This window comes from Microcebus murinus, chromosome 9, assembly GCF_040939455.1.
Source record: "Microcebus murinus isolate Inina chromosome 9, M.murinus_Inina_mat1.0, whole genome shotgun sequence".
In the NCBI taxonomy this organism is placed as follows: Eukaryota; Metazoa; Chordata; class Mammalia; order Primates; family Cheirogaleidae; genus Microcebus; species Microcebus murinus.
Genome location: NC_134112.1, coordinates 15,164,113 through 15,182,498, shown reverse-complemented (window position 1 = coordinate 15,182,498; position 18,386 = coordinate 15,164,113). Strand labels below are relative to the sequence as shown.

At 34.5% G+C, this 18,386-nt stretch overlaps 1 protein-coding gene across 3 annotated transcripts in view; it reads right to left on the bottom strand.

Annotated features, from left to right (window-relative positions):
• Window positions 1-18,386, bottom strand: part of VPS41 (VPS41 subunit of HOPS complex) — a 178,902-nt gene that overhangs the window by 96,252 nt on the left and 64,264 nt on the right. For all 3 annotated transcript variants that reach the window (XM_012777598.2, XM_076006294.1, XM_076006295.1), the window contains one exon: window positions 6,537-6,611. In XM_012777598.2, coding sequence (XP_012633052.1) covers window positions 6,537-6,611 — 75 coding nt within the window. The remainder of the gene's footprint in view (window positions 1-6,536; window positions 6,612-18,386) is intronic.

The following is an 18,386-nucleotide window of genomic DNA, read 5'->3' as shown; positions in this document are numbered from 1 at the left end:
TACCCCCAGGAAATTTATCTTGATGGATCCCAACAAATCCAAGAAAACTGGTGAAAGTAAGGAAGGTCCTATATCATATGAATATTAATGAAGTGAATCAACAAATGATAACCTTAGTGAAGTTACTGTAATATGAATACCTGCTGAATTGGCAAGCTAAAATTCTTATAACATAATCTATTTATTTTTAGTACAATGTCATTTACAACATGGTCTTGTGTCAAATCTTATACTACTACTAGCAACTTACATCTCTAAATGCTTCAACATATTTTACTCCAATGGTTCTCAAACCTGACTGGATAGTTAAAATCCTTGAATACTAGTGGCCAGACTCTGGTCCAGAGAAATCAAACTTTCTGATAGAGTGAAATGATAGTTTTAAAGGTCTACAATTGACAACATGTAGCCAGAATTGAAAGTCACACTCTACACCTCATTTAGTCTTTACACCTGCACTGCTAGGTATGAGAGCAAACAACATATTGTCTATTTAACAGATGATCCTCCTGTAATCCTAGCACTCTGGGAAGCTGAGGCGGGTAGATCGCTCAAGGTCAGGACTTTGACACCAGCCTGAGCGAGACCCCGCCTCTACTAAAAATATAAAGAAACTAATTGACCAACTAAAAATATATATATACAAAAAATTAGCTGGGCATGGTGGCACATGGCTATAGTCCCAGCTACTCGGGAGGCTGAGGCAGTAGGATCACTTGAGCCCAGGAGATTGAGATTGCTGTGAGCTAGGCTGACACCACGGCACTCACTCTAGCCTGAGCAACAAAGTGAGACTCTGTCTCAAAAACAAAAACAAAAAGAAACAGATGATTCTGTAGAAAAATAAATGAGTTGCCAAAGGTCATAAAAAACATAACCAGTATAGTTGGGACCAGAACTCTGGTGTTCCAAATTCTGTTATTCTACATGTTATCTTAATATAGGATTGAAGATGACAAATAAGAAAGATATCTTTTTACATAAAGTGTAAGAAGAGTAGAATAAAATAACAAGAATAAAAAAATGCAAAAGCCTTAAATATCTGCCATGCTAAAAAGAAAGTGAATATCAGACTTTGAATTAAGGCAATGCTATGACAGAAGTTGAAACTCAATGAAGTGACCTCTTCATTCAAATGGATATATTTCCTTCTATCTTACAGATGGGGTAAAGGTGATTTTTCAGAAAAAAATGATGTGTATTGTGAAGAAAAGTATATGAGGAGTAAACAAATAATGTATGAGTCTGTTGAAAAAGACTGATATATCAGTAAATGAGTAGATAAATCCCAGGATTGTGGATATAATTAATGGTAAAGATTAAATTATGAATTGCCAAAGATAAATGTTCCTTTAAAAATTATGAATTCATATTGAAGATAAATTAGTATAGTGATAAGAACAAACAAAAGAGAACAAAACCAAAGAAGTTCTTTGAAAACGGGCACTAATACTTATCACTATCCTTGAGGACTAATCGGAAGCTAAAAATGCCATTATAAGACCCAAAGTAGGGGCTGGAGGAGAAACTGCTGAAGGTGACAAAGCAAGAACTCTTAGGTCAGTTTCTTTCACTGTTTAACCAAATGTTTTCTTCAACTGTTCTCATAGTCTACTTCAGTATGGAAAATACAGTAACTTCATGAGATAAATCTCATAAACGATATCATTATCAGTATAAAGATGATTTGAAAAACCTCCAATATTTTGGTTCATTTCACCACTGGAACATCCCAAACTAGCTGGTCACATGATGTAATACTAAAGCTAATAAAATCCAAAACACTTCCCCCCTCCCCTTACTTATTTTGCCATTTTGTTAGTGAAAATCACAATCATCTGTGAAAGGAATCCCTTAAATGACAGTCTATAGCTGCAGTCCCCAACCCCCATCTGTGGCCTGTTAAAGAAACAGGGCCGCAATCACTACCTGAGCTCTACATCTCTCCCGCCTCCCTCAACACCCCCCTGCCAGTCTGTGCAAAAACTGTCTTCCATGAAAGCATTCCCTGGTGCCAAAAAGTATGGGGACCGATGGCCTAGTGAGTTTTGCCTTATAGGAAGATATTATCTGAGATAAGAATCACATAATTAAAGATTAAAATAGATAGGATCCTTTTGCACATGGAATCCCCTGTAGCCCTTATAAACATCTTCCCCAAACTTGCCATCAAAATAACTAATGAAAATAAAAAGAGAAAATTACATAATAATTAGCCATATAGCTAATCCCTGCCAAGTCTTGGAAGAGTTCTCATTAACTACAAACCCAGAGAGCCATATGATTACCGCAGAAGGTATGTGACACTACCTGAAATAAAGAAAACCTACCCTCATCAAACAGTAAGGTGTGCAACCTTTTGCCACTTTAGCATGGAAATCTATGTACTTGCCAACCAGAAAACTGGACAACAGCCCATCTGGTATAGAGGAACTATGATTGAGGTGGCCAGAGTGCTATATAACCCTTCCAGTTAGTATTTACCTTGAAACAACCTGTCTCAAACCCCAGCTTCCAAATAACAAGTCAAGAATCAGAACAGGGATGGATGTGTGAACTGCATCTCCGGTGGTAGCTAAAGGGACCATAGTAGAGGAGGTGCTGGCTTTCATATTCTCTACCCAGATAGAATATCAGAGACCAGGGAGCAATGACAGCAGAGAGCTGCCCTCACTGAATTCCTCTAGTCAAAGGAAATCGAGCTCATTTTAGAGCCTATACTGTTGATCTAAGAAGCTGATTCTACAACACCCAAAATAATAACAAGCAGGGCCAAAGCAAGTCAGACACTGAATCTGTTAACCCAGGTACACAAAGCACTCTTCTCCCTGTTCAGAGTAAATAAACAAGCAAACAAAAAAATATTCAAGGTCTATTAAAAAAATACTGCAGAATACTATTCCAAAGAATCAGAGGGAGAAAACCATGCCTCTAAAAACATTTTAATAGTAACCAAAACCCAAAGAAAAATTAGAAAACTGCTTGGTAACCTCAGTAAAATGAAGAGACCTCTATGACCCTGGAGCAGAAAAACAGGATGATGATAATGATTATGATGATAGCTTGCAATTACTGTTTCTTCTGTTCTCAGTGCTATTCCAAATAATTTACACGTATTAACTCATTTAATCCTCTGAATTATCAATGAAGTAGGTAGGTACCGGTATTATCCCTATTTTACAGGGGAGGACAGAGACTGAGCCACACAGAGAAGCAGAAATAACTTACTGGACATCACACAGCTAAAAAGTGGCAGGAAATTCCACTCCTAAGCACTAGATCATACTGCCTAACACTCTAAGGCAGCGGTCCCCAACCTTTTTGGCACCAGGGATTTTTCCATGTACCGGGATGGGGAAGGTTTCGGGATGATTCAAACACATTACATTTATTGTGCAATTTATTTCTATTATTATTAAATTGTCATATATAATTAAATAATTATACAACTCACCAGAGGTTGGGGACTCCTGCTCTAAGGCATATAATAAGTTATAATTTATAAAAAGTAAATACATATCAGGCTGATATGAAAATAGAGCTAGAAGAGATAGAAAGATTTCTAAATGTAAAATATAACAAAAATCTTCACAAAGCAGTAAAAAACAACATTGACTTTGTAAGAAAAGCAAATCAGCAAAGGGAGTAAACAAGTAAAGAATCTCTGACTACAAAGAAATGAAAAGATAAAAACAATGAGAAAGCAAAGTATGTATGTGTGGCATCACATAATATGACCAATTTTTCCTACAGCCTATTTATTTTAAAAAGGAGAAGAAGGGTGAATAGTGCTTATTCATTGCTCATTCGCCTCTTACCTTGAAAATTTAGGTACAAGAATGGGGGAGGGGAACAGGTCAGACAGCAATGGGTTAAGAAATGAATGGTTAGTAGCCCACCCACTGAGAATAGGAGGGCACTAAAAGTAGGCAGGCCAAGCAAGTCCCCCCACCTAACACAGACAGTGGGAATGCCAGGCCAGGCAGCTAGAAGAGCCTCTAAGCGATACTGCCTCCAGCTTTATATTATTGAATTTCTTTGAAGAAATGAAAACAAATGGAACTGAAGCAATAATCAAAATTATAACTGAAGTAAACTTTCCTGAAATGAAAACAATACTTCAGTATATGGATCAAAAGGACTTACTGTGTTCCAGACAAAATTAATGAAAAGAGACCAGAACAAGGCATAACTTAGCAAACTGAATTATAAGAACCATTTATTATTGCTGATGTTGTTATAATTATTATTATTAGTCCAAGCTCTAAGGCAGAACAAAAACAAAAACTGAAGAGGTTTTATAAAAGACCAAAAATAGGCTGACCTCAGACATGCCTACAAAAATAAATGTCAGAAAAAAGGGAGCAACATCTCCAAACCTGAGAAAAGATTTCGACCCAGGATTTTATACAAAATTAGAGTCTAGTTTATGTATTAAGGCAATATATGCAAGAGATGAGAAAATAAACCTTGTATGTACTTATCCTGAAAATTACCTAAAAATAGATGACAGTAAACTGAAACTGAACACTCATATACACACAAAACATGTATGTATTTCAAAATTTAAAACTCAAGCATAGAAAAGCCATGGAAAAAAGATTAGAAATGAGCACCAGCTGAATAAAGAATAAATTTTAAACAACTGCTGGAATTATGACTTTGAAACTGAAGTAAAATATCAAAGGTTATTATCCTTAAAATAACCAAATAATTATTTGTCTAGGAACACACTAAAGAAAGAAAGAAAAAATTGCAATGGCTATTTAAACATTCATTAGATCTAGATATTTTGAATTTATTTGTGTGAATGTCTTTATATTGTTATTGTCACTAACCACTTTATCAGGTCACTTCTACACTAGCTTCTCAATTTTCACTATACTAACTCACCCATGTTAAGGGCTAGCTAGGTTACATAAATACATGCACTGAAAGATTTATTTTCAATTCTATAAATGTTAATAAAAATATGAGAAAAACATTTTTCAAAATACATAATGGGTTTATGCCAAAATATGGCAATTACAAATTTTACTAAAATTGGAAAGTAGAGGTGTTTGACAAGGGTACCATGAGATACCTGAGAGTCATCTCATTATCCACCAGAGTACTTAAAATATTCACTTTGATGCATGAAATACTACTTCTTCAACATGTAAAGCTCTGAAAATTCCTACATGAAGTATCTTAATAAAAATTCATTTTCAATTTAAAAAATATTCTTTCACCAAATTAGTTCAATTAAATTGATATCAGCATCAAAAGAATTCCTCACCTTTAAGAAAATAAAATGAAGATTATCTCTCTTTACAAATATACACACACAAAAATGTTCCAATAGTGTGAATAATTCTTCTCAATTCCTATACAAACCAGCTCCTCCCTCATCTCTCTCTGACAATCATGACAATCTCAGAATTTCAGCAAGTAACATAAAATCTGACAATGCTTTTTAAAAAGCACAAGTGTTCAATTACTCTTTCAAAAGACTCTTTGGGCAACATTAGGCTTAGATATATAAAATGCCTTCTTATATGTCAAGGGGACTTCATGTTGCTTTTGTTAACAGATTAAATGGGCATATCTCTTTTATACTGAGTATATTGTTTTTAATTTACCTATCTTAATGGCCCACTAAATTTAGAACATGTAAAAAATACAAAATTAGATTAGGAAATCTGTTCTATTTAGTAAAGAATATGTAAGGATCTATAATGATTCTTAATGCACTCTCTTCTTAAACTGTTATTTTAGAAAAGTAGCTTAAATACACTGTGCATTAGAATTTTATCGTTCCAAACCAACATTAGAAAAGACTTCCATTGACTTAAAAACAAAGAAGACATTCTTATAAGTGGAAAATCAATCACCACAACCACTAAATGTCACAGCTCAACATCAGCAAGAAGCGCTGATAATTGTTAGTTATACACTGCTCAAATGATGTATGTCCTCAGTCGAGGAAGTAGGTGCCAGGTTTTTAGAAAACTGTACATATATTGATTTTACATTTATTTAATGTGGCCATTGTAAGACACTTTATTTTTCTGATAAACTATGATTGCTTATCAAAAGATTCTATAATTCAAGAGAAACATTCATAACTTGTGTGTGAAAATGAAAACCACCAGCCCACAGAAATCATGCCCACAAAATCCAATTTTGTGGATTTATGGCAGAAAGGCATTAAACTACTGTCTTGCAGGAACTGCAGACTAGTCACTGAAGTATAAGTGGCACAGCAGTAATGATTAAGGTGACACGTCACCCTGCCACAGCTGTTAATCAGCTTAATACTAGTAACATTATTGACATTCTTGTAATTACTTTTCCTAAGGCACATTTGTGCAAAATATATTTTCCTTTAATTATGACCAATCGGAAGCAAGTCCAATACTCAAAAAGAATAATCAAGGTTGTCTTAATGCAGGTATACAGTAAGCAGAGTGCTTTTCCAATCACTTGGGGCTGGCTAAAATCACAGTACTCAATACAGGAAAAGAACTTTCAGCATGACCACATCTTTGCCATACCTTGCCATCCTCTGAACACACGCCCATGTGTTCTCCACTTTCATCCAGGCTAATCTGATTTATCTTCACAGGACTCTTAAAAAAGAAAAAAAAAGGACATGTAACATATAAAACTTCAGGAAAATATATATCAACAATCAAATAAATGTCTTTGCTCTTTGTAAAATTTAAGGGATATAAATTATCTGTTAGTTTAGATGCATGAGTCCAAGATATATTTTGTTTTGCAAACAAAAATGGTAAATTACAGCTTTGTTACCATACATATATAGGCCCAGAAACTTAAGATTTCCCCAAGTTTTCTATTGCACATACCTGAGTCCCAGCTAAAATGTACTTCTTACGTGTCATGTGTTTTTTTAAAATCTGTTGTTCTTTTTACTACACACCTCCAAAATTATCTTTCCCTACCAAAATCCATTTAAAATGTCCAAATAAAAATCATTATGTCAACAAATTTTAGTTGGCTGTTCACCAGCCAATCTATATGTTCTTGTCTTATAAATTACTGTCAATTTTTTATTTATATTTTATGTTTAGTACTGTCTAGGGGAAAATCACAGAGTCTAACTGACATTAACTATGCCCCCCCCCCCACTCTTCTGAACAATTTCAAATCAAAAATCTGTGATGACAGGAACCAGGCTTTCTGCTTTGGATGTATTTTCCAAAGAGTAAATGTACAACTGTATTTTAAATATTTTTTACTGCTTTCCAGTTTGCTATGTATCTAATTGTTTACTTACTAAAATATTCATACAAGTGGATTTTCTAATAGAGGTGAAGATCAGTGAATGTTGATAACATTAAAAATAGCAAACTCTTTTTGTTTTCTTCTTAAATAATGACAGTTTCCAACTATCTTACACAAAGCACAGTAGAAACAAAATAACCATGTAAAGAAAATACAATGTGAGCTTGCAAATTAGTTTTTTAAGGCATCTAACTTTAAAATGGTTTGGCTTGTTGATAAGATAAATGGAAATACGCAAAGGTGAATGCTGGATCCTCGACTGGAAAATATCTCAGCTCTACTAAGCAAAGGTCAGGGCAGACCAAGACTCCCAGATCTCAAAAAGGCCACCCACTGATTGATGCTGGTAAGAAACATTCCCGTGTGCAGGGTGAGACCACTGGCCACAGAATCCTTTCTCATCTTGATGCTAAATCACCACACAAGCAACATTCCTGAGACGCAGTCCGTGAAAAATAAGCTTGCTCCTTCTAGGATGTTAGAAGAGGAAAGGTCCTTAAAGACAGGTATTTGATCCATTTTATAGGAGAATAAACTGAAGCCCATGGCAGAGAATAACAACAGAGAAATGAGCAGAGGCAGGGCTCCCTACAACCTCCAGAGGGCTGCAGAGGGAACAATGTGCCGAGCAGCAAGGAATCTTCGAAGAAGACAAAGCAAAAGCTGATCTGGGAAAGCACACAGGCCAGCGTGCCTGGACTTTTGGCTGAGAAATCTGATTGTTCAGCTGCTGCATTCTGCTTGGGATATATACTTTCCTCAAATGGCATATCTTCTATTAACAGTTTCCTTATTCTGGTCTTTGGTTCACCAAACAACATTTTAATATCCATTTAGTCTCGGCAAATATAAACCCCACATACTTCTGATTGTCATTTATTTGGCATCCAGTTATATAATCTGCCTCAAATTATAATTTAATAAGTGTCTGTAGCCTAGGTTTCCTGCCCTAACATATCTACATGTAGTTTTTTTTAATTGAAAGTGAAATTAATTAAAATTAAATAAAATTTCAAAATTCTGTTCCTCAGTTGCACTAACACATGCGAAGTATTCAACAACATGTGACTAGTATTGGAAAGTACACAAACATCGGAAAGATACGGAAAGTATTGGAAAGATCACAGAACAGTATTATCACTGCAGAAAGTTCTCCTGAACAGCACTGTTCTACGCCAACAAAACTGGGACCCAATGACGAATGCAACCAAGAAATCAAGCCTTCTTTACAAGGCCCTTCTTTACTACAATTTACATTCGTAGAGTATATTTTCTTTCCATATACTTGTGAAAATTTATGCAATTTGTCCTTGAACTCTGGTACTCAGAAGCACATGGCCTGTCCTAATACTCTGTGAACCACACTATCATTTCCAAAGACCTAGCATAAACATTACCTGATACTCAATCTCAGAGAAAAGTAGTCAGCCTAGGATGGTTATCTTTATTTTACGAGGAGTAAAATGAAGCTTCAAGAGTTTATGTGAGTTGTCTAAGGCCATCGTGACACAAAGTGGCTAAGTCACACAATGGTATCCCAAGTGCAAATGAAACAAATTTTTCATTATAAAAAGTTTCTCCCTGAATAGAAACCACAGTGCCACCACATTAGTGATATGGGGGGGAAATCATACCTCTTAGATATGAGAATCCTCTTTCCTTCATGTCTCTGTTAGCAAGAAAAGTTTTTCTTTTTTACTTGCTTTTCTGCCAACAATCAATATTCATTGATTCATTTCCCTGACTACTAATAAACTTAAGCATTTTTCTTAAGTCTATTGGTCAATTAATTTACTTTCTGTAAACTGCTTGTTCACATCTCTTACTAATTTTTTTCTACTAACATTTTTGTTGTTTTGTCAATTTATAAGAGCTCTCTTCTATTTTTGAGAGTATGAGGTACAATATTTACCCACTGAATATATATACACATTGTAGATGTAGTCTCTCTCTCTCTTTTTTTTTGCAAGAGCATTATTGTTTTATTTCTTATATTTAAGTCCTTTATCTTTTCAGAATTTATTTTCTTTTCTTCCCAAATGGGTACCTAGTTGGGCTAGCCCCATTTATTAAATAATCCATCCTTCCACTCATGAAGAGAAATGTTCATTATATAATAAATATTTATATAAACTAAGATAACATTGAGTTTTCCATCACAGTCTGTCCATTCCTATATCAATTCAACATTGATTTAATTATACAGCATATAAATGGTATGTTCTGGTAAGATAAGTCCCAGTCACAATTCTTCATATTTTTCTTGGCTTTTCTCAAGTATTTATTTTTCCTTGTGAATTTTAAGATAAAATGACCACAGTGTTGCTGAACATAATGGTTGTTGATCAGTCCTAACTTACTTCACTTACACTGGAGCATGTAACTGCTGATAACTCCTCTGCTTCCAGAGCACCATGCTTGTCTGGTTTTTCTCCTAAATTTCTGGCTGCTCCTTCTCATAGTCTCTTTTGATGGATACTCCTCATCTCCTGATTTCTGTATTTCATGGCTCAGTCCTTGTACCTCTTCTCTTTTACATCTATACTCACAATACTGATATTCTCTTCCAGGCCATGGAATGACTCCTAAATTACTATCTCCAGACTGGACCTCTCCCTATTCTATTCCAGACCAATATATAAGACTATTAAAAAAGAGAAAAAGAAAAAGAAAGAAATCACAGACAGATGGTCAGCCAGTGACTGCCCCTATGATAAGCCTAAAGCCCCAAACATCTCCCTTACCCCAAAAGGCCTGAACTTGTGGAGGAACAAAACAGATGCTAAAGTGGCCTATTTATTCCCTAGACCACAACCTTTCCAAGAAACAAAAAACTAGGCAGTATGATGTACTGAGAAAACTCTGGCCCAGGGATGGCAAACTTGAGTGCCTCTAAGTCAGAGAATGACCAATGCCAGGAGGGAGAAGGAGTGGATGGTGACAAACTGAAACATGTGTCCCATCTATGGGGCTGGCCCTGCCTGCAGAAACATGCCACACAGGTGGCTAGATCTAATCACTGCTCAAGAGAAGCACGATATCCAAGTTTTTATATGAAATATTCCACTTTAATAAATGTTGGCAACCTATTCGATTAAAAACAAAAATCAACAAAAAAGACTATTTATTTCATATCTGTACTTATATACCTCATAAGCATCTCAACTAAAACATATCAAAAACCAAGCTCCTGATATTTCCTCCAGAAGGGGAGTAGGGGTTCTTCTGGATGTCTTCCCTCATCTCAGTGAATGACATCTATACTCTTCTAGTTAGTTGCTCAGGGAAAAAACTCTGGAGCTATTTTTGACTCATATCTTTCTTTCCCACTGTATATCAAATCTGTCAGCAATTCCTATCACCTCTTCAGACAAAATTTATCCAGACTCTGACCACATTTCACCACCCACACAGCTGTCATCCTGGTCCAGGCCACCATCATTCTCGTATGGATTATAGTAATAGTCTCCTAACTAGCTGACTTCCTCCTTGCCCTAACTCAACAAGCCAGCTGAGTGACACTATTAACAGGTTGATAATATGCCACTCCTTTGCTTAAACTCTCTAGTGGCCTCCCATCTCAGGATAAAAGCCAAAGTCTTTACTATGACCTGACAGTCCTAAATGATCTGACTCTAACCCTCCCTCCAACTTCCAACCTCACCTCCTCTCCCCCTGGTTCTCTACTCCAGTCCTGATAACCTACTGCTGCTTCTCCAGCCTTAGGGGTTTTATAGTTGTTTGCCCTGTTCCCAGGATGTTTTTCCACCTGCTCTTCACCGGTAATCATCTTCTCAGTGACACTCTCTGGCCACTGATCTAAAATTTCAACATTTTCCCCAAACATTTCATAACTCCTTCACTCTTTTTTTTTTTTTTCCTCCTCCTTAGCACTTCCCACTATCTTATTATATATTTTACTTTACTTATTTACCTTATTCACTGTCAAACTCACTCACTGGAATGTTAACTTCTTGAGAGGTAGTTCAAAGAATAAAAACTTCAATTATTCACAATTTCTTCTACAGAAAATAATAAAAAGGAAATGGTCCCCAATTCATTTTACTGAGCTAATAAAACCTTACAATAACAAAACTCGACAAAGATGCCATGAGAAAGAAAAAGTACAGGCAAATCTCACTTATGAACATAAATGGAAAACTTCTAAAGAAACTGCTAACAAAGCCAGCATATAGAAAAAAGCCAAGTTTATCCCAACAAATACAACGCTGGTTTAACATAGAGAAATTAATCAGTATCATTTGCTGTATCAATAAAAGAGAAAAATCATAGAGCCATCTCAATGGATACAGAAAGTTTTTGAAACTCAACACCTATTCCTGGTGAAAACTCTTTGCATACTAAGAGAAAAACTCCTCAATCTCATATATCCTCCCAGTGGTTAACAAAATATTGCACTTCATGGGAAAATGCTAAGAGCTTTCCCTTACTTATCTTTACAATACTGATTCTTCTAATCCATAAACATGGAGCATTTTTCTCCATTTATTTAGGTCTACTATAATGTGTCTAAAGTTTTATGCTTTTCCTCTTAGAAGTCTTACAGCTGTTTGAAAGTTTTATTCTAGACGTAGCAATGACAATAAGCATCCTTTCCTCATTTCTGACATGTATAATATGATTCCATTGATACAACATATAAAAATAGGCAAAACTATATTACAGTGTATAGGAAGTGCACATACAGGTTTAAAACGAAAAAGCAAAGAAGTTACTACTACAAAGGTCAGTATAGTGGTTACCTCTCAGGAGAAAAGAGAAAATTTGTGATCAGGAAGGGTCACATGTTCTATTTTTGACAGAGTGGTAGTTACATGATTGCTTTGTGACTATTTGTTTTACTATACATTTTATGTGTTTTTTAAACTTACATTTGACAATAATGATAAACATTAAAAATTTAAGAAAATAAGAATGAACTTGCTCGTGAAAACATCTAGGATCAACATCTTTAATGGGTTATTTCTTAGATTTGGGATTTTGTTTTTTTTTTTTTTTTTCCCTTTCACTTTTCCCTGATGATTGTTAGGCTACTCAAATGTAATTATATTCTGGTCATTTATATTTTCCAAAAAAATAGTGCATTTCAAATTTGTAGAAATTATTTTTTTATTCTTTTAATATTTTAATAATATTAATGATACTAATACTACTAATAATAAATAGTAAAACTATTACTCATAATAAGTTAATATTTACTATATAATCATGTGTCAGGCTCTATTCTAAGAGTTTTATATATATCATTTAATCCTCATGACAATCATATGAGGTAGGTACTATTATTTTTCCTATTTCTTACTTGCAAATAGAAAGATATATACATAACAGTATTGTACATATATATAAATATTTTGTTGCAATTTTTTCTTTGACTATCATTATCCGAAGTTTATTAGTTGTACTGGCCCTTCTTATATACTTCTTATATACTTCCATCAATCAATTTACTTTATTTTAAAGTATTTTCTCTTTTTAATTTCTTATTATTTTCTTCCCTTTTTGCTTTACAAAAATTTTGTTCACCTTCTTCTAATTTTCTGACATTAATATATTGCTTAATAACTATAGTTCCTCATTTGTTAATCACATAATAATTATAAAATGCTTTCCATTTATCATTGGTCACAAATAAAAGATTAAAATATAATACCATAATAATTAATTCCTTTTTGAGAACAGTGATATTTTATTTTATTTCATTTCCAAGGATGGTGATGGTGTATTTGCTTATTTACCAGTTTTTAATAAATTCTAGTGTCACTGCATAGTGGTCAGTGATTGTGGTTCGTATAATATCTATTTTTAGAATTAATGACTTCTCTTTATAACTTATGATATCATAATTTCAAAATAATTCACATTTGAGTCCAAAACAAGGCTCGATATATATATATTTTTTAATTGTGATATTTATATAATTTCTCTATATACTTTGTTGTCTTTTTCATCTATCAAAGACTGATAAAAACACATTTTAAAAACTTACCATTACAGTTGTTCATTTCTCCATGAATTTCAAATGAATTTTGGTATGGGCTTTAGATGCCCTATAATTTGATAATATTAAAGGGTATAACTTTTATACTGTATTGTCCCTTTAATTAGTAAATGTAATCAATATAATATGCCTTCTGCTTGTTAATGCTCTTTTGCCTTAAACTCTACTTTTTATCCATTTCTATTGCCAACACTTAATTTTTCTTTGGCTTTTTTCAGTTTATTTTTGCTCACATATTCTTTTTCACCTCCATCACTTTGTGGAATATATGTCCTTCAAATCTGAGGCTATTTTTCTTTTAATAACAGAATATCTAATCCATTTATCATTGCCTTAGTTACTATATTATTTTATAGTTCTTAGATTATGTTTCCCCATTTCATTTTTACTCTTTTGCTATATCAAATTATTTTCTCTTTTCTACCCAGGAATTACATGTTGTTCATTCTACTTTTATTTTATTAGCAATTATCTTTAAATTATTATAAATTATACTTAAACTATGTCTCCCCCCAAATCAAGGCAATTGCATTAACTGACTCACTTGGTACATGATTATTTACTACATCCTTCCCTTCTCTGTTCTAAAATGAGACTACAAATATTTCCTATTTCTTAGACAACTTTAAATAGAAATGGAAAACAAAAGTTAGTTAATACATCAGTAAAAACTGCAATCTTAAATTATAAGTTCTAAGCATGAATCCAGAGGCAGAGATCATTTCATGATTGGGGTGTCCACAATTTTTCAACTGATTCATAAAAAGTCATTATAGATTAAGGATATTTCCCCCTTGGTATGTAAACTGCAAACAGCTTTGCACTTTATACATCTTAACATTTTCTTTAGAGTGTTTTCTGAAGAAATTTGACTTTTTAATCACCAAAATCAAACCAAGTAAACAGTCAACTCACATAAGAAATATTATAAACTGTAGGTAAACAAGAACAAACATCAACCTCACTAATAACAAATATATGAAAACTAAAACAATGACATATTTTACCTTTGGACTCACCAAAGGTTATTTAAGTAACTAGTTTTGGCAAGAAAGCACAGAAATGGACACTGCTCTTTCACTACTGGTAGTAATTCAAATTTGGGAAAAGTTTCTGGAGGGTATTTGGCAATATGTATTAAAATTCTTTAAAATATGCATTACTTTTTATAACCAAGGAGAAGCAAAAAGATTATTTTACCAAGACCTTTTCACAGCAGGTTTCTTTTGTAAGATACTGAGAAGTGGAAATTATCTAAATTTCTGAAAGCAAGGAATCTAAAGGACAAAAAGAAATTTTTTCATTTTTTTTTTTTAAGTATTATGTATTAATAGTAAAGTATTTGGGTTTATCCAATGAGAGGTCTGGCCTTCGCCCTAGGTATGTGGGAAGTAATCCATAACTGATAGGAATGTCTTGGTTAAATGCAGGGGCCTAACCACACTAAATATAAAGGTGGGCCTGCCATACCCAGTAAATAGTCTCAGAGTGGGAGCTGGCCATACCAAAAAGACCAGCCATGTGATTAGGGTGTAGGCTTTGGGTCAGAGTGGTATCAGTTGATCTGGAAGCTGAGATGGATAACTCATCAATCAATCATGCCTATGTAATAGAGCCTCAATAAAAACCCTGAATACCGAGACTCGGGTGAGTTTCTCATGTTGGCACACATCTGTGCCAGTGGGGTAACATCCCGAGGACAATGGAAGCTTCACATTTGAAACCATCCCAGGCTGTAGCCTATGTGTTCTCTCTTCCTTTGTCTGATTTTTGACCTTTCTCCTTTCCCTGTAATAAACCATTACCATAAGTATGACAGCTCTCAGAGAGTTCTGTGAGTCTTCTATTTAATACCTAACTACCAAAAATGAGGGTGGTTTTGGGAATTCTCAGAACTTGTAGTTGGCATCAGAATTCTTGGGTAGATTTAGTAGTCTGGTGAACCGTGCTCTCAAACCTTGAAGTCTGGCTGACTTCAGGTACATATGCTCCGCTGTTAATAAATATTACTATATTTATAGGTACTTATATATCATATATGTGCCTGGAAGTAGATACTACCAAATATTAGCATTGGTTATATCTGAGTACAAATTATTATTGTTTAGGTTGCCTCTTTCTATGTTTTACTAGATTTCCACAACAAATATTTACTTTGTAATCAGAAGATAAATATTTTAAAAATATGGCTAAGTAGCAAATCCATTAAACTAAAACTAGAAATAAACCAAAATTAATATTAATATTTAAAACTATCATTCTAGGAACCTACAGCACATATTTTCATTTTGAGTGGTAACTGAATAACATCACTGTGCACATTCCATTTCCATAATGGTTCCATAATATTTAATAAAGAATAAACAAGAGGATTTCAATATTACAACTGTCAATGGTGTATACAACTGTCAATGGTATATGCAACTGGCCTGGCATCCATAATCACTCTTCTTATAAATAAGAACAAATGCATTACACATACTCACCATTTATATGTACTGAAAACAAAGAAAAAAAAAACAACAGCAAAAAAACAGGAGAAAGAGAAAGGGTGCAAGATATCCTCAAACTTGAAGGGAAACCTGGTAATGCAAGATTCTGTATTTCTTAAACAACTAATTTTCCTATATCTTTGACCATAACAGCTGATGAGCAGAAAATGTCACATATAAATATACAATTTGTGGTGCGTATTTACAAAGATGGGATACTGAAATAGATATGGAAAATAGAAAGAGACCAGAGAAAAATGGCCTCAGCTGTATTTTCCATTAGCTACAATTTTATTCCTAATGGAGACATGTTTGGAATTCTGGACAATATAAGTGAGTTTGTTCAAAAATCAATAATGTCAAGCTGACACTATAGAACATACAAAAATGTTTCCTTAATGGAATATAAAAAAGAAGTCTGAGTAAGCAGGAGGGGGCAAGGACCAGCACATACCTTCTAAATCCAAGTCCACTACAGGTGGTCTCAAGTTCTTAAATTTAAAGAAAAGGCAAAATTGCCAACACGTACACCTCATGTGATAATCAATTACCTAATGTAAAATGCCTGAAATAAATACACTTAGTATGGATTATGTCAGCTCTTCAATTAGGAATAAATTCACAGTCATTTCAAAAGCTGCTTTTAATGGTGTTCTTTGTGGCAACTTCTTTTCCCGTGACACTCCTCATCATCCCACCTTAAGCTATTGGTCCCCCAACGGAGAACCTAAGAAATCAATCTGCTAATGTATAATTTGTAAGGCTCCTCTGACTAACAAATGGATAATTGATTCCTTCACAAATGCTGCATCCCCACGGACACAGAGTAGAATGAATAAGAATCGCGGAGATCCACTAGTTAGCAATCTCAACATCCACATGGTTGCCTATGTGACTTCATGCTCCTTAGTCACAGTCAGCAAGCAAGCCACACTTACATTCCATGTGTGAAAAGCAAATGTCTGTTCTTTCATACTTGGGAAAAGCCCATTTTACTGCTTATTTTACTCTCCACTGATGATACACCCTGGAGGGAAGAAAGACCTCCAGCTGGGTTTAAGAAGCTTATGAAAAAACCATACCCAAATTGTAGGTTTTCTACCAATCTACAAAACAAAACCAAAAACATACATTTATTTTCTCACTGACTTATTTTAAAACCAGAACAGGGGCTAACCTTTAACTACAAACTCTCACATCTTCTCAGTTGCTCTAAGATTTCATCTCTAGCATTAAGTCCTTCTTTGATTCAGGATGAGGAATAAATTTATCAATAAGCAGTCTTTAAGTTGGAGAACTTTTGTGAAGCTTTCTTGAAAGTCCCCAAATACGGATTCAGGAAAAGCAAAAGAACAGATTTAAGGGCTTCAGCCTGTTCCTCGGGAGCGCCATCCACTCGGTACCCCTTGGCCTCCCATCCCTTTCACTCCTGAGTACCATGGCAACCAGCTGCTGCCCACCCTCTACACTGCCCACTGCTCTCCCTGAGGTTGCCAAGAACTTCCTGAGAATGAAGCCATGAGAATTCTTCCAGCCTTACCTTCCCTGACTGTTTTGTGACAAGTGAGCCTGCTGACCACTGCTTCCTTGCAACCTTCTCTTCTCTTGCAGTGACAACTGCATTCTCTATTGTAGAGCTTACCATGATGGGCTATATAAACAGCTAAGTAAAACAAACAGTAAATAATAAAGATCCTTTTTGTTATTTACAGCCCTGATGACAAAAGCTAACTACATCATTCTTACCTAGTATATCAGTCCTCTCCACCTCAAAATAGGCTATGAAAACATGTAGTGTTGCATATTATTTGGGGGAAAATTAATTAATGACAGTAATTACAATATGCTTCCTCTTAAGAAAATGGGGGGAGAGTACTTTAGATCTCAAGTGAACAAGCATGACAAATATTAGGAAAAGAGACTGAAAAAAAAATCCTACAATAAAAAATGATGGATACACTCCCAGTCTGACTTCAAGGCAATATTAAATTCTGGATATGTTAGAAATGCTAAATAAATGAAGATTTTCAAAATCTTCAACACAAAAAACAGAAACAATATTTACTAAATATACAATAAAAAACTAATTCAGAATTAAAATAATGCAGAGATTAAACACTGAGTTTAAAATGACAGAAACAAAAATTAAGCAGCTGAAAATTTCAGTCACCATTAGCAAATACAAACACCGTATTAATTACCAGAAACCTAGGCTGCTGGCTTTCACTTTCAAGTGAGAAGAGATGACAGCCTTCACTGAAACAGTAAAGCTGTCTAATGTTTTCATACCAGGGACAGATAATGAACAGAAAGTCACCTCTGTTTTGGCAGCAACTCCTCTTCCTTCCCACTTCTGTCCCCATTCAAAGCCAAGATAAGATATTTAAGATTTGAGGGATGTAGATATTTAAATAACTACACTTAGAATTGAATCATGATAACACCTGGGAGGAATCCAGAACTAGACTACAAAATAAAAAGGAATTTTTTTCAGTATTACAAATATTGTTTAAATTTGGTCACAGTCATTCAACCAACAAAGAAGCTGTGTTTGCCTGCCCTCAGGAGTAAGTCTTTTCCAT